This window comes from Crocodylus siamensis, chromosome 10, assembly GCF_052110815.1.
Source record: "Crocodylus siamensis isolate JL-2025a chromosome 10, ASM5211081v1, whole genome shotgun sequence".
In the NCBI taxonomy this organism is placed as follows: domain Eukaryota; kingdom Metazoa; phylum Chordata; order Crocodylia; family Crocodylidae; genus Crocodylus; species Crocodylus siamensis.
In genome coordinates, this window is record NC_143404.1 from 30,127,944 (window position 1) to 30,154,728 (window position 26,785).

Here is a 26,785-nt window from a genome sequence, read left to right on the forward strand (position 1 = left end):
CAATATTTAAAGAAATAAAAAATGGTTGTATATTCAAACTGTACATTTTTATAAAGAAAATATATTAAATTAATTGTTATTCAGTTGTAATGAGGATAAGAAACAAGTGTTATAATTGGCTAACTGAAAGAACTTTTGCCTTAATTTCATGTTTTGTGCTTCTGCTGATTAAATGTGTGTGATTTTTTTTTCTGAGTTATCGGTCAAGATATAACATATTTTATAAGCATGCACATATCTGTTAATTCATTTGAGATTTTAAAAACAAAATACAAAGAATTCCTTGATATATTAAGTATATATTTTTAGATACTTACTCTCTTCTTCTTCCTGTAGAAAGAGAAAAATGTTTAGAAGTTCATAAGATCACAACTGTACTGCCCATTAATAAAACTAAAAATTAGAAGTCAGTGACATTTTCAGTATTTAAGAAAACCAAAAGTAGCTGACTGTTTTACCCATTACACCAACATTTCTCTCTGAAATGCCATATTATTTTAGAAGTTGTAATTGTGAGGAAAAGAAATCAGAGGTCAAGATTTTTTTGAAATGCATAAGCTGTAAGGTGCTCAACAGAAGATGCCCTCAAAAGGGTAGGGTGCAGGGAGAAGATATTCAGCAGGCAGAAGCTGTCATTGTTCCTAGAGCAGAAGCAGTGAATTAGCATTCTTTGAAAAGACAGCTTAAGTTAGAGAAGCCAAAACAGGAGTATGCAAAGTCAGTAGTGACTTCAAATTAATATTGGCCTTAATTTTTGCTTCTCTAATTTCTAAGATAGTGTATCCAGTGAATACATTGAACTTTGTCTGGAAGAACTAACTAAAAATGAAGGCCTATGTTAAGAAAGAATTATTAGTGTCTGGGGGCTTTTAATATATACGGGTGATAGCCCATCTTAAACAGAGTTTATGCCATTTAAGTATATTATAATTAAATTAAAATATTTACTTTGAAATATACTTACATCAGGTTTCTTTTCTGGTGCCCAACCCTGCCTTAATTGAAATAAGAGGAGAAAAAAAATGTAGATGGATGGAAAAATCAGTCATTTACTTTCTCTCTATTTATACACATGGCCATAATTTTAGCAGAGACCTCTGATTATATCAATTCTTTCAAGCACAAAATTACGCAGGTGTAACTTCTAATCTAGTTTCTTATTTTGCTTAGATAGACACCTGAGTTTTTGATCTGAAATCATAACCAAAGGTGGTATAAGGCCCTGATCCTGTAATGAGCTCTATATAGATGCAGTAGGCCATTTCTGATGTGCTTATTATAGGACTAAGGCATAGTCTAGCAGCTCTACATTGGTGACTGCATCTGCAATCTTTGACTTCCAGAAGTGGAGCTGGAAACATGATCTGGCCTTTAAATTTATCTGAGCAATGAAAAAAATATTGTTCCCTTGGAACTTTTATCCAGAGTGGTGTAGTGCTTGACAGTCTTGTATAAGGAAACATGGTTTCATTTCTAGTATTTAGATTATGCTAGTCAGTTAATAGAACACATTTTTTCTTAATAAAACATAAGACCCTATTTAGAAGCTGGCCATGAATGTAGGAACTTGTAGGGTAGCAGAACTGAAGAGCTGGGGAATGGTTTAAACCTTTCTCTCTCCTGTATGCTATAAAAGGAATGTGGGCTTGAGTGTGGCAATGTGGATCATGAGACAGGTTTCTAACAAGAAGCCAAGAAGGCTGCTGGAAGAATCATGGAGAATTTTCCTCTTTCTCTGTGATACATTGCCCTTCGCTTTCATGTTTGGCTGAGAGATTTGTTGTAGTGGGCCCTGAAAGTTCAGGGCTTTTTTTTTTCTTTTACAATAAAGAACACAGCTCATAAGCACTGCTGAGAACACTCCTGCAACATTTACAGGTATTGGTATTTCTGAAGAGATTAATTACATTAATTTATGTAGCATTTTCATTTGTTGTTGTTGTTGTTCATATTTGAATTTAACATAAAAAATATTATTCTTACCTTATGGGTGGTAACTTCCTTCCAGGGGTTGAGTGACCTCTTTCATATCTCTCAGCTGGTGGTATAGGAGGTTTTTGTATCTTTGCTAACTGCTCCCCCAGAGATCTATAATATGAGAGGTATGTTGTGAGATCAGGCATTGTTTAATGTAGTATCATTTGGTAACCCTGATAGTGCATTTATGTATGTAACCTGTAGTGTAAATTCTTACCTTAGATTTGGTGTCAGAGACTGTAAAACAGTAAGGAAAAGTTAAAAGAACACATGAGTATGTTTCAATGGGGATTGAAATGTACTAATAAATGCCAAACAAAAATCCTCTTACCTTTTCAGGAAATGGTGGCCTCTTTCCTGAAAAGAATAAACATTTTTTTTCTTAAAACAAACTTAAGGTAATCAATATAAAGTTTTCTAAAACAGTGGAGGCTCATGAGGTCAGTCTTTGACTACCTTGTTTGCACAGTGAATTTAATGGACCCAAACTCAAAGACCCAAGTCCCCAGAGGTGTAAGTGCAGGAAAAGATACTTGGGCTCTGAATCATGACAGTCTTATGAAGTTATTACAATGAATAATTTCTCACCTGGTATATAAAGTTGCATCCCATTTCCAAATTATTTTCTTTTATCTTCAGCGTTGTTATTGGCTCTTTCATGCCATTAATTGATAGATTAAGGAGCCATTAATATTAGCCTTCTTTTTAAAAATGTAATGGCATCACATTTCATGTCTACAATCGTCATTTATTTTCCTGTCCCCAAGTAAGTTTTATAACTCCCTTCTGAATCCGCTTAAATTTCTCAACATGCTTTTAAATACAGACAGCAAACCCAGATATAGTATACCACATCACAGAAGTAGTAGTAACAATGCTGTATTATCTTTTCTCTTCTCTTATAACAATGAGTCTCAATCAGGGTGCCACAAGATCCTTTTAAGGTGTATTCACAAGATTAAACCCAGAGATTTCAAATAGGAATCCATATTGTCAAAAGCATTCTGACCTGTTAAGGTCTCCCTGAGTTTTTTGCAACAGAAGAATTGCTCTGTTTTTCCATAGTCAAAAAACAAGTGCTAAGATTTTTTGAGGGGTGCTTTGAATCAGAGCAGAAAAATCAGTTTCTTTCTTAAGACATGAACTGTCTTGGATTTTGGAAGGCTAATTTTTAGGGAAAATAGTGAGTGTGGTATGCAAATATGGCATATTAAAACATGTTTCTTGGAAAAAAAAACCCTACTACTAATAAAACTTAAATTGACAAAACTGAGCAACAAACATCAGCAGTTGATATGATGGTAATAAAATACTGACCTGGTACTGGGCTCTCTCTTTCATATGGTGGCCCAGGACGATCCAGTGGGGGTTTTGTGCTTCTGTCTATAGAAGGGGCTGGGGCTAAATAAAAATATTGTGTAAAACTAATGCATAAATGCCATACAGAATAAAGTGTATACCATATCTATTGTGAACTGATTTCCCTTCTTCAAATTGAACAATACAATAATGTAGTTCATAAAAACTGGAAGGAATAACCAGGAGGCAGGCAGAGATTAAACTGTATATTTTTTAGAATGAGCTATGCAATCCATGGCAGATTAGCAGGTAGAAAGAACTACTAATATTGCTATAGCTGGAGACAGTTTAAATGTGTGCTAAGCCATAGCTTAACCTGAGACAAGTTTGCACTTACGTTTTAAAGGTTTGGTGCTTCTATCTCTAGTCACATCGTTATTGTTTGATGAAGGAGGGAAAGATGGCAGCTAAAATAAATTGTTTTATAAATGGTTAAAGTTAGTCTCAGCATTCCAATTCTATGTATAAGTCATTCTCAAACCCATCACATCACAGCTGTCAACCTTTGTGTCCTTTATGACCTAAAGGCCCTTTGTGCTCTGCTGCAGAAGGTTTTCTGGTGGAATCCCTTTTTGGCAGCTGTACATTTATCTATGTGCTGGATGCAGAAAACACAGTCCAAGGTACCTTCAAGGATAGGTGTGAGCAAGCTAAGGGCAGTAGGGAAGAACAGAGATAACAGTCTTACATCTTGCAATTTTGCCTTAATGCAGCAGGGGTATATGATAGACAGTACACTTTGTATTTCTGATAATAGACTTTTGAGGAGAGAAATGCAGGGCCAGGAGGGCTAAGCAGTAGGGCTGTGTGAAGCTTCCGTCACTGATTTGATTCCGAGGAGATTCAGCCTGATTCAGTGGCCAAATTTCTGAATCTGAATCGAGTCAGAAGACCCTTTAATCTCTCCAAATCAAATCAGAAACCTCTGCCATGATTCAGAGAGATCTGAAAGATTCAACGATTTGGACATAGACACAATGTTTTTTATACATACCTCAAGGTACCAGGTGGCTTGTGAATGCTTAGATTCTGGGGCAGGTGGTGTCCCACAGGAGCATGGGAGGATCCCCAGTATGCTTGGCAGCAGACCTGAAGCACTTCCGGTCCACTTCTGGGTCTGCCACCAAGCACGCTGCCCCCTCTCTCCCTCCACGCTCCATCCGCCCCACCATCACAGCGTTCACAAGCCATACCTGGTACCTCGAGGTATGTAGAGAAAACATTTAAAGGTATGTCTATGTCCGAATCTTCAGATGCAGCCAAATCATATGGGGGACAGTGATCTGAATCAATTAATCGAATCACTGCCCCCAATTCGGGTTGAATCCAAATCTGGATTGAAGACAGCCTGTTTTGCACACTCCTACTAAGCAGCCTAGAGGGGGCAAAGGAATCTATAGGACATTGAGAGAGCTGCTGTGGAAGTCGATCTACCAAGTTATTCCTTCTTATTGGGAGGACTGAGACCAAAGATAAAGGTGTGTTTCCACTTTCTTCAAAAAGAATGAAAATGCTTGCAATTAAGCCTGGGTATCTTCAGACACCTATTCTGTGCCCCAGTTTTATATGGATTTCAAGTAATACAGCAGAGGTATAGAACAGAAGGCTTGATAATTCATACCATTTGTTAGGAGCTACCATGTTTAGTAATTAACTTGTGTCCACTGTAGCTTACATCTAGACTTGGGCTAGAATACAGAGATACTGCACAGCCAGATTTATGCAGAAAAAATGGTGTCAAAAGTTCTGTTACCACAATGGCTGTTAGTGGATTTGAACAATATGAGAAAATTGTCCAGTCTTCAGCAGAGGAAAAGCAATGAAGGGACTGTTACCACTAACATTTTTGTTATCTTTGCCTGCTTCTTTGCAGATCAATTCAATTCTCACTTCTTGAATATCATTAAGGACCAGATCTTAGAAATGCTTATACCTCTGTATAGTCCCATGGAATTCCCTGAGATTTGACTAAAAGTATATAGGGTTGGGCCTGCAAATCTGCTACTGAGATAATCCAGAAGAATCTATTCAAGGCTGAAGTTTTCTTGAGAACTGACAAAATTCTCACAAAGTAAATGGCAAAGCCGTACTGGCAACCAGTTCTGATTTTTCCCACAAAAATCATAATTTTTATAGAAATTAAGTGCATAAGCTTTCATGTTGGATATGATGATATACCTGGACCTTATATAAGGTGCTAAGTAAGGGAGCTAATAAAAGGAAAAGAAACATACAGAAAGGCCTCTCCCGCCATAGGGTGATGGTGTGGGAGATGAACCAGGGCGTTGTGGTGGAATAGGAGGCTGGAGAGGTGATCTAGCAGTCGTAGGTCTATCTGAAAAGAAAAATATATAAACTTAACAACTACACAAAAGGGTTATTTCATGTATCTCCTACTAGGTCTTATGAAAAAAGAGGCCTTATATAAAATCTCATGCTTTCTCTTAATGTACTGTAAACTAAATATATGGTTGCTTTATTTACCAAGTCCTCTTCAGTCCTGATCAATAAAAATGTTCAGCCCAATTTTCTGTCATGCACACGTAGTACTCAGTGCAAACAGAAGTGTGTTTTGCAGGGATATAAATAAATTGTGAGTCACAACTGTGACCCACACACTTGTGGGTCAATGGAGAATCAGCTCCAAGAAATTATAACTGCAGAAAAGTGATCCCACTTAGACCTGTTTTCAGTGGATGCTTACAACTCTTTTGTTAGAACTGACTATCCAGTAGTTAAATACCAAAACAAGTAAAGAAAGTAAGTGTGTTTAATTCTATGCAGGTTCCAAACTAATTGTTACACGTTACTTAGCTGACATTTTACTGTGTCTGCATATTCAGTGAAAGTACTTATGTGCATAGGTGGACACTGCTGAACATGATACCCATATAGCACACCATTGAGATCAGGAATAACAGGATGTTTCATTTTTAATCCTTGGTCACTCTTTGGTCTGTCTTCTATGACTACCAGCTGGAAGCATGGTGAGTTTTGTGACGTGCACAGTATTTGTTAACTTTCCCAATTACATGCATGGACATTGGCTGCTTACAGACATTAAAATAAAGTGCTTTACTGGAAGAAGCAGAGCATTAGTTTGACCTGGCTCTGCAACATCTTTATAGATCAAGCACTTCAGCAGGGCTTTTTGGTGCTTTTATCTAAAGCTGATTCAGTCAGTAGATAAAAGCACCAAAACCCCCCACTAGAGTGCCTGATCTATACAGTCATTGGGTGAGGTGGGTTCAACTAACATGATGCCTGTTCTGGGCATGCGCTGGACTCAGCATGGGGCACACACAGTTTCAAATAAAGCTCCATTTGGTTTGTTTTTTTTTAATATCTGTAAGCAGCCCATTAGGCCAGACAACCATCAAGTTCTAGTAAATCAGTATTGTCACAAATGTTGGCATGAGTTGTATTGTTGCTTGTGAGCTGATACCCTTTAAATCCCATTATCAACCCCATAAGTCACTTGCATAATCCCACCTTCACTTACTTACCTATATAGTCAGTGTTGCTTGGAATTGATTTGGCAGGAAATATGACATTATGGTGTGCTGCATCATTGGATGGAGGAGGTTCATAATCATCACTATCAGGTCCTGCTTCATCCGGTTCTTCACTTGGAGACTCATAGTCAGCTCCATCATCCTGTTCATTTTCATTATCTGGGCTCTCATAGTCATCTTCTTCGTCCTGTCATATGTGAGTGAAAACCTGATGTAACCACTGGGTACTGCATGGCTTAGTAAAAATCTCTGTAAGGTGTTGCCCTTCACCATAGAACAGAAGTCCCCAAACACCGGGCTGCAGCATGGTACCAGGCTGTGAAGGGTTGGCTGCTGAGTCATGGCATGGGCCCCCACCCCCACCCCCGCTCAGACACCCATCTTTCCACCTGAGCAAGCAGCTTCTGCTGCCAACAGTCACAGAGTTAAAGTTGGGCAGCAGTGCAGCCCTGGGTGGGAGACAGTCGGCTCCGTGCAGCCTGTCCCGTTCCCATGCCAGGCTGCAATATAAAAAAGGTTGGGAACCACTGCCGTAGAAGACACGAAATCACACAGGAACAATTTGATTCTTTACTGAAATGCGGTGGTGGGATGCACTGGTGGAATTAGCCAGTGGTAGTTATTTACAAAAAGCATATAATGCTTTTTGTCTTAAACTGTGGTATCTTTTCACAATAGCATCATTAGCTGGAGTTTGAGATGGAAAAGTTACCCTTTTGAATTTTTTCTTTCCTATCTATGTTCTCATACAATTTCCACCACCTTAGCATTGGAATCACATAGATTAATATTTTAATTCTTAGAAAGAATGGCAGAAAAAGGTACAGGTACAGGACCTCACTTTTACATCTCATCCAAATGGTGGTATTTGCAAGTAATAGTATGTCTTGGGAGCAAGTTGAGGCATTCATTCAGTGGTGGCATGATCAGTAAGCTGTTCATCTTTTTAATATAATTTCCTAAAGCAACTAGGATTTTGTTTGGAGTTTTATAGCACTGTATTAACCCAGTCTAATTTGTATATTCTGTAACATAACAGAATTTCAGCCCAAGGTGACATGACTGTAGCTATATCGAGCCAGTGTAACTTGTTACTGATATAAAAAGGCCATGACAAGCTTCTAGAGTGGGAGTTGCAAAAATGCTCAGTATTGACCAGCCTTTGATTCTCCTGAAGGCAGTGGTAAAATGGCCACTTGTTTCAAGGGAGGGAATTGCATCAGCACTGAACATTTTTAAAGCTGTATAATAAGGTTTCAAAACACTGGCGCTGGCTGCAGGGCTAGTCAGTATTGCACAAAGTAAGAGTGTTTGTTTCTCAATTTGTTTGTATTCAGCCAACCAGCTGAGGTTTCTTCCTGTTATCTTCCTACTACATTTTCCATACAAAAAGAAGGTTAAATGCATACTTTCAGTCTAGATTGTTTTTTCCATGATGGGGAACAAAAAATGGAGGGAACAGATACAAATGATTTATGATCGAGACAGTGACTCACTTTGGTACATGAAAGGAAGCATGTAATGGTGGCAATGTTTTCAGCTGGAAAATGTTTCCTTCAGCTTCTAAAGATGCAGATCATAGTGGCCAGAATGGCAACATACTTTTTTCTTTGAAGCTACAGAGCCACACTTCCTTTACTAATCATTGTTTCCAAAGGAGTGTAACATAACTATGAAATATGGTTATAAATCCATCTGAGCAGAGCGCAGGCTGTGATCTCTTGATCCAAACTGAACCAAGAATCAGGACAATCACAAAGTTTTTGTTTGGTTTTTTTGTGTTTTTCATTGCTGATGTCAGAGTATTAGGCATAAGAGAGCTCCAGTCCTCTCTGCCTTCTGTTCTTCCCTCCCTGTCCCCAAACAACCTCAGAATTTTCCTTTTCTTCTACTTCTGCTGGAAAGGAGGGGAGGAAGAGGCAGGAAATGATAGAATTTATGATAAAATTTAGACCACAGGATCTGCTTTTGGGGGTTAAGTGTATGAAAACAATAATACTTACAAATGAAGACCAGCCCCCATCCTCTTCTTGACTGTATCCTGTGTAAGGAAACATATAGGTGGTCCTTCATTAGCACATCATGTTGACTTTAAAGTATTAAAGTTTCATCTGATAAAAAGAGATCCACACAGCAGCTGAGCTACCATTATTATGCCGCAATAACAGGCCATGTTATCCAAAAGAAAGCATGCACATAGTTCCCATAGATGCCAACAGGCATTTTGTACACAATTTAGCAGGGATGTTCTCAAAGATAGTAGTTGGTTTAGCAACCTTTATGTAACATGACACATGCTATTACCTAAAATGTGCCCTGCTCTTCTGGATTTAAATGCTAGCTGAAGTGTTTTCAAAACTGACTCAGCTATGAGAGGGAAGGACAGGTGGCTCTGTGGAAACACAGGTGCTCTTGGCCCATTTAATAAAATACTTGAAATAAAATCTGAGTGAGAGACTGTCTAGCCAATAATGAGTGACTGTTGCAAGGAGCAGGACATAGGTGCAATGGGGAAGCATTCATGTCACTATCTCCCTACTTCCTTTTCCTTCCCCACACATATTTTTACTCTTAAAACCCATTTTTTTTACTTCTTTGCCTTTTGTCTTTCCTTTCATCCACTCTATTACTTTTTGCAATTTTCACTTCTTGTCTTTCCCAACTCATTCATGGCCTATTGCTTCTTCTTGCCCTTCATGTGCTACTCTTCTTTCAGTCCCTTTCCACTTTCTCCTCCTGCTTTTCACATTTTCTCTTGCCGACTTCTTTCACACACACACTCTTCTCTGTCTTCCCCCCATTGTTATTTATGATCTTCTCATATACGTGTTCAAGAAACACCATTAACACAGTGAGGCCAACATGAATGTTCTTCTAGTCTCACAGGTGGAATGCATGGGACCCTCTGGAGATTCTCCATGCCAAGTATCTTCTGATTCAACTGCTTGTTCATGAAACCTTCTTTTAATAATAATTCTGAAATAAGAACCTTATAAAATGTAAGTATTGACTAGCATAACATGCTTGGCTGGTAACACAGGTGAGGGCATTTCTAACTGGGGAATGAGGTTTGGTTCATGCTCATATCTGAAAATCAACACTAGCTTAGATAATTTTGTTGCTGTTTAATCATGGAAGTTCTGGATAGATTGGTTATACAAGCTGAGTTACAGCTTTTATATTTTGTAAAGCTGAACTCAAGGTAAATAAGAAAACTTAGATCAATAAACTGAAATAACATATTTTTCTTACTGAGTTAAACCATGTGGTTATCAAATAAAGTTTAAACATGAAATAAAGTAGTTTATCTTTTTAAACACCATAAATTTATAAGAGCAAGCACATATTTACCCATCTGCTCAGCAAATTTCTGTGTTGGAGGACTGTAACAAGATAACAAAAAAGTAAATTCCTTCAAATATTATTTCTTAAAAATTAAGTAAAGTTTAATGCAACATTTGGCATTGTTCAATATTTCAAAGTGAAGCTTGCCTTTCACTATATGACATCATTCTCATTCAAACACTTAATTATTTTTTGATCCTCGGCCTTCAAAATCCTCAACACTACCACACACTTAGGAAGTAATTCCATTGAAATGGGGGAGGAGGGTGCTGCTTACTGAAGTTGTCAAGTGTGTATTTTTGTTTTGTTTTTGGAGGATTGAAGTACATTCTGATGGTTTTTAATTATAATTTGGTTCAACACAAAAAATGTACTGCCTTGAATCATGGGAATAGCTATTTGAAAGTAAAATCACACTTTCAAATCTCACTCAAATCTTCAAAGTAAACATGTGTAATGTAGACATTCCTTTGCACAGAGTTCATAGCAACATCCAATAGAAAAATCTTACATTATTGTAAAGATTACACAAAAATATACTATATAAAATACACAAAATATATACTATATTTTCAGTACATTTACCATCATATTAAGTATTATAAATATGAAATTTTACACATTAGATTAGCATGCCTATAAAGCACACCTATGTTGGTCTATTAATAGTAGTAATAATTGAAATTGGATTCCCTTTGCCAAAATACAGTATGGATCTTGCCAATATCTGGAGTCTTTTATTTACACCATGACAACAGTATATTTCAGCTGCACTAATGGTGTCCAACCTTCTGGCCCCATGGGCCAGATGAGTGGCATGGGGTTGGTCTGTGGACTGGATGCCCTGGTCTTTGGGGAGTCCTATGGGCCCTATGCAGTAGATTGTACTTAATCAGACCAGTGCACAACCAGATCCAGGCATGCAAGGCTGGGCCACATGTACATTTGGGCCAGAACACTAGATTGCAGCCACAGACCAACGCAGCATGTGGCCCAACCCTGTGTGCGCAAATCTGGCTGTGCATTGATCCAGCCACACACTGATGTGATCTAGTGCTCAGGGGGCACATCTACACATGTGATTAATGCAGATGAAAAAACGCTGGAGCTTGTTGCTCCAGAGATTTTTGCTTCCACGCATGGCTGAAGGTTGAGCACCACTGATCTAGATCGTTCCCAATATTCCCTTCTTCATTGACTCCCACACACATCCTCGAAATCTAGAAGCCCCCAAGGAAGTTGTTCTGGAGTAATTCTTCACAGCCATCCTTCACATCTCCAATTCCAACACGATTGAGAGCAACAACTGGGTATGACCTTGGAGCATGTTTACTGATGTAGTTATGAGATCGGAGTGTGTGTGGGGGAATGGGTTGTCAAGGTGTGCTTGCAAACATCCCAACAGGGCTATAAGTTGCAAAAGCCTAGTTTGTAAAGGTTGGACTAAATTAAAGAGGACTAAAATATTTACTTACCGTTTTGGAAAGAAACTAATTTTGCCTTCGTTCCTGTTTATTTCCTGACTTAATTTGCTTATAATTCTGTTAAAACAAAAATGGCTATTAAAAACAGATTTAACCACCTTTAAACATTTATCTCCTCTTATACTTTTATTTCAGTGATTTTTTTCAACCTATTTAACCCCTTTGAGGCCCCCTTATGGTAAATATATTTGTTGAATGCAGAGATTTGAATTTGTGGCCAGTTGGATGGCTGTTTATGGCAGACCTGTGGAGAAACTTTCACCAGGTCTGAAACTAGTTTTAAGCAGTGTTTAAACAGCTCAAAGTTATGTCTCTCCAGGGCTGGACTATCTCTGGTCCGTGTTACCCAGCTTGTGTTACAGTAATGTTTAGGCCACACTCTAGGCTACATGTTAGTGTAAACACCTCATCCCGCTCCTCCCCTGCTGGCCCAGATTGGGCCCTCTTCTCCCTACCCACTCTCCCCAGCACCCCAGATCTGTGATGAGTCAAGGTCTGATTCTTAATTCATATTATGCATTTGTCAGGAAATAACCCAAGGAAAGTCCCATTAGAAAAGTCTGATGAATGCTAAAAAACTTTTAAACATATAACTTCAGACCTCACTAAGAAGCAGGTGCAAATAAACGTATTACTGGAAATATCAAGAAACTAAAGATCCTATTCATCTGGGCTTGACAACAGTATTAAACTTTATGAATTTTCTAGTATGCTAGCATTATTTATTGCTGTGTAGTTGCACCATAAAACTTAAACAAGGCACTCAGGCTTTGGAGTGTATCCGTATTACAGTCATAGATTACACCAGCTAGTAAGATTTAATAATTGACTATTTTTTCATGTTCTTCTTCCTTTTCTATAGTTCATTAGACAAGTATCCTGTAATTGCTTCCAAATTTAAGAAACAACACCAGTCATGTGAACTCTGGGGAAATAACTGTTTATTTCTCTTATAACCTGGATCTGAAAAGATTTTAACACATACATCATTTTACATGCAGTTATTTTTAAGTATTTTAGTACATTGGGGCTTAACAAAGATAAGTGCAAAGCTGGAACACTTTAGTATTAAAAAGGAACTAATATGTTGTATCCTGTACCACCCAAAGAACCTTAATATCATTTTCTGTATTCCTTGTTATCTCTCCTAATATTTTCTTGTCTTACATTTAAATTAAATTACTAATTATTCAGGGGCAGGATGGCATTTATTTGCTGTACAAAGTTCTATGGAAACACAGTATGCAGCAAATGTAAAAAAAAATAACAATAATTTGCAATAACAATGACTTTGCAGTCTGAAAATTATGAAGCTGAGTAATTTGAAGTCAGGGACACCCTTGTCTTTGCAACAAGTATGCTCCAAAGAAGAAAGATGGAGAAAAGAGTTTAATAGTTTTTCAACTTTCTTTTCTACCACCAGCAATGTAGAATTCTCTGATTTTGTGCAATTTCAACACATTTGCCCCTTAAAAAATTTGGTAATACAAATTTATTTAAGAGATTTGGGTTGGTTGAGGCTGACATCTTTCTGAGAACAAATTCTAGAAAGCATAGGAACACCAAATTATAGGACGCTTCTTAACTCTTCTAGATCATATAGTCTGTCAGCACCAGTAACAACAAAGTCTTCATCCTCACAAAACACTTCCTTCTGCTGCAGCTGATAAGGAAATACACTGCACCCAGCACATGCCTTTCCCTATGCAGAAGCTTAGTTAAACCATCAAAACTGGGCACATATATGTTATACTTGAGGGAGAAGCAGGGTTAGGAAATATATCCATGGACAAATTCAAGTGGGAACAGGGTAAGGATATAGGAAGGGTCTTAAATTGGTTTAAGTAGCAAAATTCACTGTACACCTTCTAGTTTTAACAATCCCATGAATTGGGATGTTAGCAAGAATTATATAAATGGAGTCTTGCAAGGCAGAATCTGCACTGGCAACCATGCAATCTTTCATTAAGCCAGGACTGCAGGACAGTCTGTGAGGGACTGAAAGTAAATTTGCTCATTTGATCATATTGGAATAAATTAACCATTTGTTGCCTCAGACACTTACAGCTATATTATTCTTCTCAAAAGAAAAGTATTTCCCTACATATAATATCCACAAACCACCTTTGCTTAATCAGTGTTTAAAATGCTTGAGGCCAAGAGTTTGAGGGTGTGATATTAAAAAAAGAATGCAATCTTGCTTAGAAGTATGTGCCTTTAGCAATAAATGTTTTACCGAATATTTGTTCACTGAGATAACATAGTCTTAAACTAGGTAAGGAAGGAAGGAAGTATCTAAACCACATCGCCTTGTGAGATGGAGGAGTGAGTGATAGGACAGGATAAGACATTTGCAGAAAATGTTACTCATAGACATCTCTTTCTCTGCTTCTTCTACCAGCTCTACATTTGAAAACTGGCAAACTGTCAACAAGTTTAAAAAAGATATTCTCACACTGGCTTTGTTTGTTTAACTTCAAATGTTAAAGGCACAAGGAAAGTCCTGATAGAAATGGAGGCAGAGAGAGACGATGAATAAGGGATACTGATGAAAGATCCTTCCCTCAAGTGACACAACCTTTTAATGGTGTAGAGACTGTAGTCTGTTTTTGCCTATATTGCACTCCAGCCCTGGGAAACAGATTCTGCTAGACAGATTTAGCAGTATGTAGCTGTTGAGATTGCTGTTTATATTCTGACCACATTATCTAACCAAGTTTTCTGAAAGTGCTGGAAACTATTATGATGGGTGCATTTACATTTGCTGAAGAAACAGCATGGATTATAATGTATCAGTGCAGAGATACAGATTAGCAAAAATAAAACAAATTAGCATAAAAATTGGTGGTGCTGCTTTTGTGATTGTTGATTTATGCTGTGAATAGATTCTGTACTTGCTCTACTGAATTTATAGAAGCATGACTAAAGTTGAGCTCCATTTTACACTGAACCAGAAATGCAGTATCTTGTAGCATTCTCCATGAAATGGAGAATATTTTCCCTCCCCACATGCTCACACATTTACAAAACTTGCTTTGAACACAAAATGCAATTTTCTGAGAATTTACAAAATAAAAAAGTTTTGTTTAAAATATTTAAATATATTTTATTTAGTATCTAATATATTTTACTTTTAATTATTTAAAATGGGTCTCCTAAGAAATTTAACATTTAACTCATAATGGAATATTGAAATTGCACATTTTACTTAAAATCACATATTTTAAAAAAAAAATAGGTTACAACTCAGCTAAATTGTTAATGATTGTTTAGCTAACTCTTAGGGTTATATAGGCTATAGCCATTGCCATATGAAGTCTTAAGTGACACCAGTGTGACATAAGAGGTAATCCAACCAATAAATTGCCACTCTCCCTCTACTGCTCTCTACTGCTCCTTGTAACAACTTTATAATAAGAGAGAAAAAGGGTGTGTGTCATCTGTTCTTATTAGTTGTTGGCCTTTGCTTTTCTTTCAGAAATAAAACCTGATCAATACCCATTTTGTGACAACCTGTTATGGAGTAGAAGACTAGTAATATGCCCTTCAATTTCTCCTTTTAGAAAAAAAAAAACAAATTCTCTGTACCTTATAGGTCTCTGTTTTCTAATCATCATATCATTCTTCTTGTGTTCCTTACATATCTCCAATTTGTCTACACCTAGTTTAAGAATGAAGTGCCCCAACTAAACACTATTTCAGCTGAGGCTTCAATGGTACTGAAAAGAGAAAAAATATTACCTAGCCATTTCTAACATACAGCACATCTACTACAACATCCTAAAATGACATTTACTCTTTTTGCAACAGTATCACACTGTTGACTTAGTTAATCAACAGTTAATTTGTAATCTATTATACTACCCAGATCTTCTGCCATATTGCTACCTATAATCCCTGTTTTGTATCTGTACATTTTCTCTTTTCTCTGTGTAGTATTTGCACTTGTTTTAATTGTATTTCACCTTTTAATTTGGTCAAGATCATTTTGAATTCTGAGCCTGTCCTCTGAAGATTTTGCAGACCCTTGCAACTTGGTGTTTATCAGCAGATTTAATAAATAGATTTTCTAATCTGTCATTCAAGGTGTTAATGAAAATACTGAATAGAATATAAGTCTTTCATTTTATGACATATATTGCTGCTCAGACTTGTCACTAAAGGTTCCCTGTAAAAGGGTGGTCTGTACATTTAAGAGGGAACAGTCAGCCCTGTTAAGAAGTTACTGTTCACGGGTCAGAGCCAAAGGGCTCCCCTCCTAGTACCTGGAATAAGGCAGCATGGTGTGGTTTTGTTTGTTTATTGTCTATTATGCTTGTTTGTTACATAAAGGTAGTGTTTTGTTTGGGATGGGCAGGCAATTATTTTGGTTGGAGGGCCGCTTAAAGAGTTTTGGTGAGCTATTGAGGGCCACATGGGTAGCCCTGCCCCTTGGCAGTTGCCCTCTTGGGACTGGAAGTCCCAGCCCTAATCCCTGACCTTTGCCACCAGAAGTTCCACAAATTGCACCCCCCCATAAGCCTTTTGGGAGGGGGGTTCCCATCTCAGAACCAGAAAAATCCAAATCAAACACTAAAATTCAAACACCTACTGTAACATATTTTAATTTTGTTAAATAAATATTTTTGTCATGATTTGTGTTTGCATACTATATATAGAGGTGATTGCATAATAACTCAAAATTAATTTTTAGTCTTGTATATTGTGGGGGTGTGTATGGTGGGTTGTGGGGGTGTGTGTGGAGGAGTATGGGATGGGGTGTGGGTGTGGTGGGTTATGGGTGTGTGTGGTAGGGGGGTTGGTGTGTGTGTGTGTATTGCATTTGTACTGTGGGTGTGTATGGCAGGGTGCAGGGGGTGTGAGTGTGTGTGTGTGGTTGGGTGTTATGGTGTGTGAGGGATTTGAGGAGGTGTGGCTGTGTGTGGGGGGCATAGGGTATTTTGGGAGTTGTGTATATGTGGGGGTTATATGGGTGAGGTGAGGGAGGGTAGCAGGGTGCAGGGACCCCACATACTTCCCCCAGGGTGCAGCAGCAGATGGGAAACTCAGGGTTCAGGTGCCCAGTGGGGCGTGGCTCTGACCAGCACTGAAGATCACAGCAAGGAGCTCAGCCTCCACTGGGCAATCTGTATCACCAGCGCTTCCCGTCACTCAACGTATAGCCCCCACACTCATGCAGCACGGGAAGGAAGCCCAGCATGCTGGAGCCAGCTGCCTTCCCTGCTGGGGCTGCACAGTGCAGGAGGGAAGCCCCAGGCCCCTTCCCTGGGAGGTGGGGAAGGCAGCCATCTCCAGCATGCAAGTCTTCCCTCCTATGCCCAGGGAACACTGGGGCTTTATGTGAGTGGTGGGGAGTACCAGCAATACAGACCACCTGGTGGAGGATGTGCCCTTCTCTGTGATATGCAGTGCTGGTCAGAGCTGTGCACCAACAGCCCCCTGCGCCCTGAGTGCCCCGCCTGCTGCTGCTGCTGCCACTGCTGCCACTGTCTGCTGGGGCTGCACACTATGGGGGGAGTGTAAGAGGAGGGTCATACCCCCCACCCTTCCTCACACCCATACACTGCCCACCCAAGCTCTATGCTGCCACCACCCCCCTGGGTGTGGACTCTGTGCTGCTGCTATGCCCACACTCCACACTCCTCATTCCTGCCCAGCTGCAGCCTTGCCCCTGCTGCTTCCCTACCTGCTGGGGAAGAGGAGCAGGTCCCCAGGAGCTGTAGCAGCAGCAATAGCAGCCCCACATGGAAGCTGTGTGCTGGCCCGAGGGTGGGAGTGAGGCAATAGGGTTTGTTTGGGGCTCTGTGTACACAGGTGCTTTGTTCCGCCCCTTGTAGGTGGAAGGGCTGGGCAGGGCACAATTTGTTGGTGGGTGCTGCAGGTGGGATGAAAATGCTTGGTGGGCTGGATGTGGCCCACAGGCCAAATTTTGCCTGCCTTTGGTTTGAGAGGACTGGCTGAGGATCTTCACAGGGAGTAAAATCTACCTACAGAAACCAGAAGGCTAGCTAATCCATTTACAGTCCCATGAATGACACATGCCCCCGGAGGCTGCAGGCAGTGGTGTGGCAACAGCTAGCGGGGAGCTCCTGCAGGCAGCTGCAGCAACCACAGGTGACTGCCGGCAGCATTGGCAGTGCTTCTCTCAGGGGGTGCACCGCCAATCTCAGAGGGTGCACGTGCACCCATATGCATCCCCTACGTGTTGCCGATGTACAGTCCCATTATGCCATTCCTCATCTTTGATAAAATTTTCCAGGTGTAGAATTGGAGGTTTGTCTCCAATACACCAGCCAGAGATAAGACAAGACTGGCAAGATGTCCTGTATTTTACTAGAAGGCAGGGTAGATTTGCACCTTATAGACTAACTAAATTAACATAAACTGTCTTAAAGTGAGGCTAACTTCATCAGATACTGCAGAAGGACAAGCATGGATTAGTGTATAGAATGAAGAGAGTGATCTGAATCCAAAAGGCAGAAGGTAGGAGGGTGTGGGAGGCAGTGTTGGGAGAGGCAAACATGCAAAGAACCCATACGGCTAAAGGGATCACAAAAGTTAATCCAGGTGATGAAATAAGAACCCAGAGGCCCCATTTAAGCTGTACCTAAATCAAATCCATGGATGATTTCTTGTTCCTCATCTTCCTGTTCAAGTTATTTTTTAAAGGTTTTCTGCCTAAGAATAGCTATTCTGAGGTTAGTGATGGAATGCCCCAGAGGTTAAAGTGTACTGCTACAGGACTTTATGACTTCCTGGACCTGATTTCAGATTGGTGTTCATTAATTAGCACACATCATTATTTTCCTGTCTAATGGCAGGTGAAAGTGTATATGATATTGCTAGAGTTGCAGGTGAATTAACCTTGGAAGTTATATTCCATGTTACTTAGCTCAGCGATGATGATGTGGTCTATATTGATGAGGGGCGCAACAAGCATCTGGGTTCATTGTAACCCTGAGGAGACTGGGAGCTAGGTAGCCTGTTGCTTAAAAGATAGCAGTTGAAGTTGGAGGGTTGCCTATGAGCTAAGACAGGTTTGCCCTCTGTGACTACCATGAGATGGTCATTCTTTCCCAGGAGGGGTTGGAAGACATTAATGGTCTAAGGTTTTCAATGGGGGCTGTAGGTGGTAAAGTAATCAGAGAGACTCTGTCCTTGTCTTGGGGTTGGTATTGTAGTATGTAGAAATAAGGTCTGTATCTGACTTTGCTGATTTAAGTGACTACAGGTTTGGGATTTTATTATAATTTTAGAAATCCCTCCTTCGGGCCCTAAAGGTGTACATCCCAGTTAGTGTGATCACAGCAGATATGGCTGTAATGTGGAGTTTTCTGTAGACAACAGATCTAGTGGTGTGCTTGGATGAAAGCTGGTGGCATGAAGGTAGCTGTGGGTGGTCATTTGTTTTCTGATACAATGTGATGGCAATGTGGCCATTGCAAACCTTCCCTGTAGTGCAGGGGTGGGCAAAGTCTGGCCTGTGGGCTGGATCCAGCCAGCAGTGGACTCCATTTCCAGCTGACCCTGCCTGCATAGCTGGGGCCGGTCTCCCTGGAGATCCTGGATGTAGCTGCGCTGTGATAGTGCAAGGCTGGGGTTGCAATGGAGACCAGCCCCAGCTGCCCTGGCAGGGTGACCAGCAGGGCAGGGGGTTGCTCCAGAGCCATGGGAATCTTGTGGTGGGGGCAGCTTGGTCAGGGACCAAGGCACAGCTGCAATCTGCAGCCTGCACGCTCTGGGCAGGGACGTGCAGGTTGCAGATTGCGGCTCTGCCCTAGCTCCTTGCAGCAGTGACAGCCTGGTCCTAAGCTGGGGCAGAGCCATGATCTGCTGCCTGTGTGCCCCTGCCTAAAGCATACAGGCTGCAGATCATGGCTTTGTCCTGGCCCTGACCAAACTGCCCCCCACTGTGAGATCCCAGTGGCTTTAGAGCAGCTTCCCGCCCTGCCTTGCTGTGCACCCTGCCAGCGTGGCTGGGCCTGGTTGCCATGGCAACCCCAGCCTTGCACTATCACAATGCAGCTACAGCCGGGGTCTCCATGGAGACTGGTTCCAGCCATGCAGGCATGGGCTCCTGGGAAATGGAATCTGGATCTGCCATTTTGCCCACCCCTGCTGTAGTGCCTAGGAAATGAATTTGCTGGGTGGAGTATTCTGGTTCGGTGAATGTAGAGGTGGAAGTTATTATAGTCCTGATGAAATTTCTTTAGAGATTCCTTCCCATGTGACTATACAATGAAGATGTGACTGATATATACTGATGTATTAGGAAGCTGAGAGAGCAGCTGCAGACGTAATGGACTTTAAGGTTTGTCATAAATATACTGGCATATTGGGAGTCCATATGTGTGCCTGTGGCAGTGCCATTTGTTTCTAGATACAAGGAGACCCCAAACTTGAAATAGTTGTGTGAGAAAAGAAAGTGGGAGAATACGATGGAAATGGAAGGAGTTTCCTCACCTGGGATAAATGTTCTTTATGGCTTGCAATCCAGTCTCATGGGAGATACTGGTGTATATACTGACATCCATGTATACTAATATGCTGTTAGGTAGAAGCTTGTTAACAGAGGCCAGTTACTTTTAAGAAAGCTGCCTTGTCTTTCAAATAGCTGGCAGCTCCAATGGCATATGGCAGCATTTCTCAACCAGTGAGTTGCAACCCAAAATATATGGAAGAATTGCAAACAAACTTTAAAATATATGAAAGAGTTGCAAACAAACTTTAAAAATGGATTCTCCTTTAAAGGAGAAAAACTTGGGAAATTGTGGTTTTTTCCTTGCAGGCTGGCAGAGTTTCAGCCTGCAAGCAGCTGGCTGGGACTGGCTGGTGCCCCCCTACCCCACACACATCCACCCTGCCCTACACTTCCACCTCGTGCCCCACACACTGAGAAGTTGGGGCCTGGAGGCATGGGGTCAGCCAGTTTGGAGTGAGGAGCACTAACAGGGCCAGGGGACTGTTTTCTAATTAAATTATTTACTGGGTCAGGACTACCCATCAATGTTTACAAATGGGTCCTGGTACAAAAAAGGTTGAGAACCACTGGTATACGGCAACAGGATAGAGCCTGTATAGCCAGAAAGCCCTCCATGATGGTTCCAGTGCCAGAAATAATGGGGTGTCATGGGGGGCCAGGTTTGTGGATTTGGGATAATAAGCCAAAGTTGATGGCCTGAACTCCTGGGAGGTAGAAGCAGTAATCTTCTCCTGTGTTTCCCCAGGTATATTGTTTAAGAGTTTATCTAGTTCCTCCTTAGCATTCTCTGCCAGGAATTTGTAAAACTCTGTGTGGAGTTCTCTCAGCTTCCTGCATGTACATTGTTGTGTCCATAACAAAAGTGGTACCTCCCTTATCAGTCTGCTGTATAATATCAGAATATTGCAGCTGAATAGTCTAACAAAGCCTTTGCCAGCTAAGGTACCATATTTTCTTGCATACAACCTGCATCTTTCCCCCTGAAACAGTTCCCCCAAAATTGGGGCGCATGAATTAAGAGGGGAAGCAGGTTTACTTACTGGAATAGAAGCACCCTGCTTTGATTCCTGCTCCACTGTGCAGCAGTTGTTACATGACTATTCAGGCAGCTAAGGGAGTCAGTTGATTTAACATCTCATTGTTCTTCACTCCAGGGGTCATAACAATCATTTCTCCTTTTGAATAGTCTTGATGTTCCACTAAAGGAATTTTGTGCCCTTAGGGCAATTTTGCTGTCACATAGCTGCCCCTGGTTTCCTGGAGATTCTTTAGCGATCTTCAAAATCATAGATGGAAGGAGAGCATCTTCAGTAGCATCTAGGGTTTCAGTTTTAGTTAAGCAGAAGAGGGAGGGTGAAGTTTAGGTCCTCTCCCTGCTCTATGCAACCATAACTGTGGGAAAATCTGTTTTTCTTCATTTTGCCTTTCAAAACCAAAGTATGTTTTATATTCTGGGGCATGCTGTTCACAAGAAAGTGTGGTATATTGTTCTCATTACAGTGAACACTGGGAATGTAAAATGACTGAGGAAAGACTGGTGGCTGTACTTCAGACCCCATAGACCACTACAACTTTAAAGCAGAGTTTCTATTAACAAAATAGAGGCGATGATATACAGGTGAGTAATTTAACTCTATCAAAAGGTAGTATTCAAAGGTAGTTTTCAAACATACTACCAGTACGTTGCAATAGTTTTCATACAAATTCATGTATATATTTACTAAATAGTTAAACTTTCATAATTACATTAATAAGATTCATTTTTACATTTGAAGACAGACAATAAGGCACATGAATATGTGCTTTTGGCACAACTGGTAGAAGTCTTTCTTTGAAATAATAGAATGATTTTTATAACTAGTTTAAGAAAATGTGCATCATACTCAGAAAAAGATCTCCATGATCGAATTAATCACTTCAGTAGTTTCTGCAAAAAATTAGAGAAATATCCAAAAGTAATGTCTTCATTATTTGTAAACCTTGATCACACATGTTCCTTCACACAAGTATATTTAGAAAAAACCACAAGATCAACTCATGGATGTGGCCTGTGGTTCATAAACTTAGTATGGTTCAAAATGCTAGGCCATGTTTCTAGCTGGTGCAAAGCAACCTCACCTTAATGTTACAAGAGCCACCTCAGTATATACTACAAGAGAAATTAGCTCACTTCTAGCAGTTAGCCTACAAGTCTGTAGGGTAGCAAAAAAATGCAAGGTTAACAAAGTCATGAGGCAAATTGGCACCTAATTTTAGGATGCTAATAAAAAGTTCTGCCTGCAGAAAAAGAAGTAATTTTAATGAGAGTTGGATTTTAATTGTGATCTGAATTATTAGGGTTTGATTCTACTTCTGTGAAATGTTAACAAAATTCCCATTCCTTTTACTCAGAACAGAGGGGTTTTGAACAATTAAATCCAATTAATATTAATATAAAAACAAACAACTCATAAGCTTCATTACAATGTTGAGAACTAGCCTTGTCCTTCCAGTAAGCACCATTATCTAGTTTTATATTGTTTCCCTTAATTCTTTGGAGACTTCCAAACTCAGTATAATCATGAGTACCATTGTTCAAATATAAGCACAGCACAGTGTGATATAGCTTTCTGTCTTGGGAAAACCACACTAACGGAATTCGCAGTATGAGAGGTAAGCTTGTTTAACTTGGAAGAATTAACTAAATGTAATATTTTTGGAATCAAACTGCTTTATATACAAGACTGAGTACCTTGGCTACCTTCATTACGCAATTTTTAGTTTAACATGTAAACATTCATTTATATGTCAGTGCAGTCTGGCTCTTGTATACCAATTATTTAGCAGGTCCTCAAGAAATCTGCGTTTTAGCACTTGAAGGAGAAGAAAGTCATTAGGAAAAGTCAGCATAGATTCACCAAGGGCAAGTCATGCCTGGCCAACTTGATTGCCTTCTGTGATATCATGATTGGCTCTGTGGATGCAGGGAGAGCACTAGACATGGTATACCTTAATTTTACAAGGCTTTTGATATGGTCTCCAAAAGCATTCTCACAAGCAAGCTAAGGAAGTATGGGTTGGATGAATTGACTTAAACTGGCTAGAAAACTGGCTGGATCTTTGGGCTCAGAGGGCAATAGTTGATGGCTCATTGTCTAATTGTCAGCTGGTATCAAGTGGAGTGCTGCAGGGGTCAGTCCTGGAGCTTGGTTTGTTCAATATTTTCATTAGTGACCTTGCAAGATCATAGAATTATAGAAACGATGGGATAGAGTGCACCCTCAGCAAGTTGCAGATGACACTAAACTAGGGGGGAGTAGTAGATATACCAAAGGATAGGGTTAGGATTCAGAAAGACCTAGAGAAAGTGGAGGATTGAACCAAAAAAGATCTCATGTGGTTCAATAAGGACAAGGGCAAAGTCCTACACATAAAACGGAAAAATCCCATGCACCACTACAGGCAGAGGACCGACTGGCTAAGCAGCAGCTCTGCTGAGAACTATTTAGGGTTACAATGGACATTAAGCTGAATATGAGCCAACAGCATGCCATTGTTGTAAAGAACGCTAACAGCATACTGGGCTTTATTAGTAGGAGCATTGCCAGCAGACTGAAGAAGTGATTATTTCTCTCTATTCTGCACTGGTTGAGACCACATCAGGAGTACTGTATCTAGCACCCCACCACCACCTCCCTACAGAAAGGATGTGGACAAATTGGAGAGAATTCAATGGGTAGCAACAAAATTGGTTAAGGGGTTTGGGCACATGACTTATAAGGCAAGGTGAGGGAACTGGGCATATTTATTCTGGAGAAGAGAAGACTGAGTGGGAAGTTAATAGCAGGCTTCAACTGTACCTAATGAATGGTTCTAAAGAGGATGGAGCTGGACTGTTTTCAATGGTGGCAGACAACAGAACAAGGAGCAATGGTCTCAAGCTGCAGCAAGGGAAGTTTAGGTTAGATATTAAGAAAAACTCTCTCTCACAAGAAAGTTAGTAAAACACTGGAACTAGTTACCCAGTGAGGTTGTGGACACTCCATCCCTAGAGGTTTTTAAGACCTGGCTATAGAAAGCCTTGGCTGGGATGATCTAGTTGGGAATGGTCCTGCTTTGAGTAGGGGATTGGACTAGAATACTAGATGACCTCCTGAGATCTCTTCTAACCTTAATTCTCTATGAGTCCATGAGTCTATAAACTGTATATAACACTCTTCTTTCTTTCTGAGGTGACCTACACAGCTGAAGCCCCTGAATCATCTCTCTCAATTCAATAGCATTCGTTAAGATCAGTTTCAGGGGCTTACTAGCAATACTGGATTGTATGTTCTTATGCTTTTTGAAACACATATTGAAGAAATGAAGAATCCTTTTGAACTGACCAATGACTGCCTGAAATTGGTGTGTGGAAAAAAAATTAACATCCAAGAGGATTCTTTGCATGGGATTAACTTCTACCTGTCTTCTGAGTGCTGTGCTTATATTTGAACAATGGTACTCATGATTATACTGAGTTTGGAAGTCTCCAAAGAATTAAGGGAAACAATTTATCTCTGGCTTGCACTGACCCTGGGGGCATTTCGTTTAAAAAAAAAACAACAACAAAAAATAGGTAGGCTTGGAGAAAGGATAGTCTAATACTTAAATCAATGTTCTGAGACCCAGTTTCGATTCCCTCATCTACCTCATGATTCCTTTGAGATGCTTAGCATAGTATACAGCTCTCTGTGCATCAGTGGTTGATTGCACTTGAAAACAAGTATGTTGAAAACCATTAAACACTTGCATGCTATGTCAGGTTCAGGGAGCATATTTATAACGAAAATGGAGTTGACATAGCTAGATAACTCAGTCGTCTTTTTTATTTTTTTTCGTGACTTAAAATGTAGGAAATGATTCCTGTCCCTTTTTGATATGTTACTGAACCCAGAAAAGAAACTTTATAGCTTGTTTGATGGACAATCAGAACTGCTAATGACCTAACAGACTTGCTTTAGCATTAATATGGCTAGAACTTATTTGGCTCCTTTAGCTTTTCTCTGTGCATTTGTTAAAAGAGCACTTTGGGATTATTATTCTAATATCTGATTATTTCTATATTTTATTATACAATGAACAGTTAGGTAAGTAGGCAAGGCCATGACAGATTTGTGATCTAAATGGAGAAAAAAAAGATGTATGAGTGAAGGGTTGAATTAGAATGTGCCGTGTAGAATGATGTATTTAAACATGCATTTGTTTTCTGTTAGATTTATTTTGATTTTTTCATCATCATCATCATCTTTGTTCAATTTTCCAAGCTGTATACAGAGATTTAGAGTTCTTTTGAAGGGTTGCAAGTTCTTAATACCTTTGTGAGCAGCAGAAAGTAGCCACACTAAACACAATGAGAAAAATGGGCAAAGAAAACACAACCGACATAATTTACCTTCTCAGAACTACTGGATTATACGTTATTCACATAAGACAGTCATATATCTTTGCCTACACTGAGTGTTTTTTTAAACTGTGTCTTACTGCATAGTGTTGTGATATTGAATTTGAAAAGAATAACCCCTTTGCAAACATCCTCAGTAAAGAAGTAAAATAAGAAAAACAAAAAGAAGGCAGGCTGAAGTGACCAAAACAGTGAGAGAGGAAAAAAATTGATCAAATAACAAAACTATTTTATCAAACTAAAAAAAGTAGGTATCTTACATAACAGTCTCAATAGAATCATTTATTTTTCACAATAGAACCATTTATTTTTCACAGTTAAATTCTACAAACAGCAGAATTCATTGATACCTTTTTTCTAATAAAAATATAATTTTAAAACCTCATGCTTATCTATGAGTTACCATATTTTCTTGCATGCATATGCAATTTTACACCCTAATCAGCCACACAAAACAGGCATGCACGTATTAAGGGGGGGAACTGTTTCATAGTTGGTTGGGTTGGAAGGGACCTGAACAGATCATTGAGTCCGACCCCCTGCCACGAGCAGGGGGAAAGAAGCAAGCCTGGAGACACTGTTTTTGCCATGCAGATACCAAGATGGGTGCCACTTGTGCTGGCTCAGAAAGCTGAAGGGGTGGAGTCCTGCATTAACCTGCTAACAGTCATAGCTAGTGACTGAGCACTGTCGGCTGTGCCTGAAGAGCAAGTGCACTGTTGGTAATATCTTGATGAGGCTTGCACTTTGGAAACAACACCTTATTTACAGGAATTATTTAAGAACCAGAAACAGCAGAGAAGTAATAATCTAGCTATTACTCTTGCAAGGATCTGGGGCCTAAGGTTGTGTCCTGGGATGCCACACTTCCTGGACACGCTATGTGTATAGGAACAGGGTACTCTGTTATGCAGTCGGCTGTGACTCTGAAAGAAAATCTTTCTTTCTACATTCTGCCTTCTGAAAGCAAAGTGAATGTTTTATTTGGGGGCATATTGTTCAGAATAAATTATGGTATATCTCCAATCCTTTCAGTTTAGTATATGTTTTGAAAGAGGGTAACTGTTTTGATTTTTACTTACGGCACTCGCAGTTTGGGAAATTTCTGAATATCATTTTCAGACATATTCTGAAAAAGAAACAACAGTTTTTTACAAAATTGTCTGTGAAACAGCTTATAAATTATGGAAGCTTTAAATAAGTT

At 39.8% G+C, this 26,785-nt stretch overlaps 1 protein-coding gene across 1 annotated transcript in view; it reads right to left on the reverse strand.

The window, feature by feature from the left end:
- Positions 1-26,785, reverse strand: part of LCP2 (lymphocyte cytosolic protein 2) — a 54,370-nt gene that overhangs the window by 12,790 nt on the left and 14,795 nt on the right. Inside the window, exons 3-15 of the mRNA XM_090020635.1 lie at positions 26,664-26,710; positions 11,672-11,737; positions 10,203-10,234; positions 8,855-8,892; positions 6,843-7,038; positions 5,571-5,671; positions 3,674-3,743; positions 3,295-3,378; positions 2,309-2,334; positions 2,195-2,214; positions 1,984-2,088; positions 965-995; positions 318-330 (exon numbers count right to left, since the gene is read on the reverse strand). Of these exons, the coding sequence (XP_089876761.1) occupies positions 318-330; positions 965-995; positions 1,984-2,088; positions 2,195-2,214; positions 2,309-2,334; positions 3,295-3,378; positions 3,674-3,743; positions 5,571-5,671; positions 6,843-7,038; positions 8,855-8,892; positions 10,203-10,234; positions 11,672-11,737; positions 26,664-26,710 (829 nt within the window). The remainder of the gene's footprint in view (positions 1-317; positions 331-964; positions 996-1,983; positions 2,089-2,194; positions 2,215-2,308; positions 2,335-3,294; positions 3,379-3,673; positions 3,744-5,570; positions 5,672-6,842; positions 7,039-8,854; positions 8,893-10,202; positions 10,235-11,671; positions 11,738-26,663; positions 26,711-26,785) is intronic.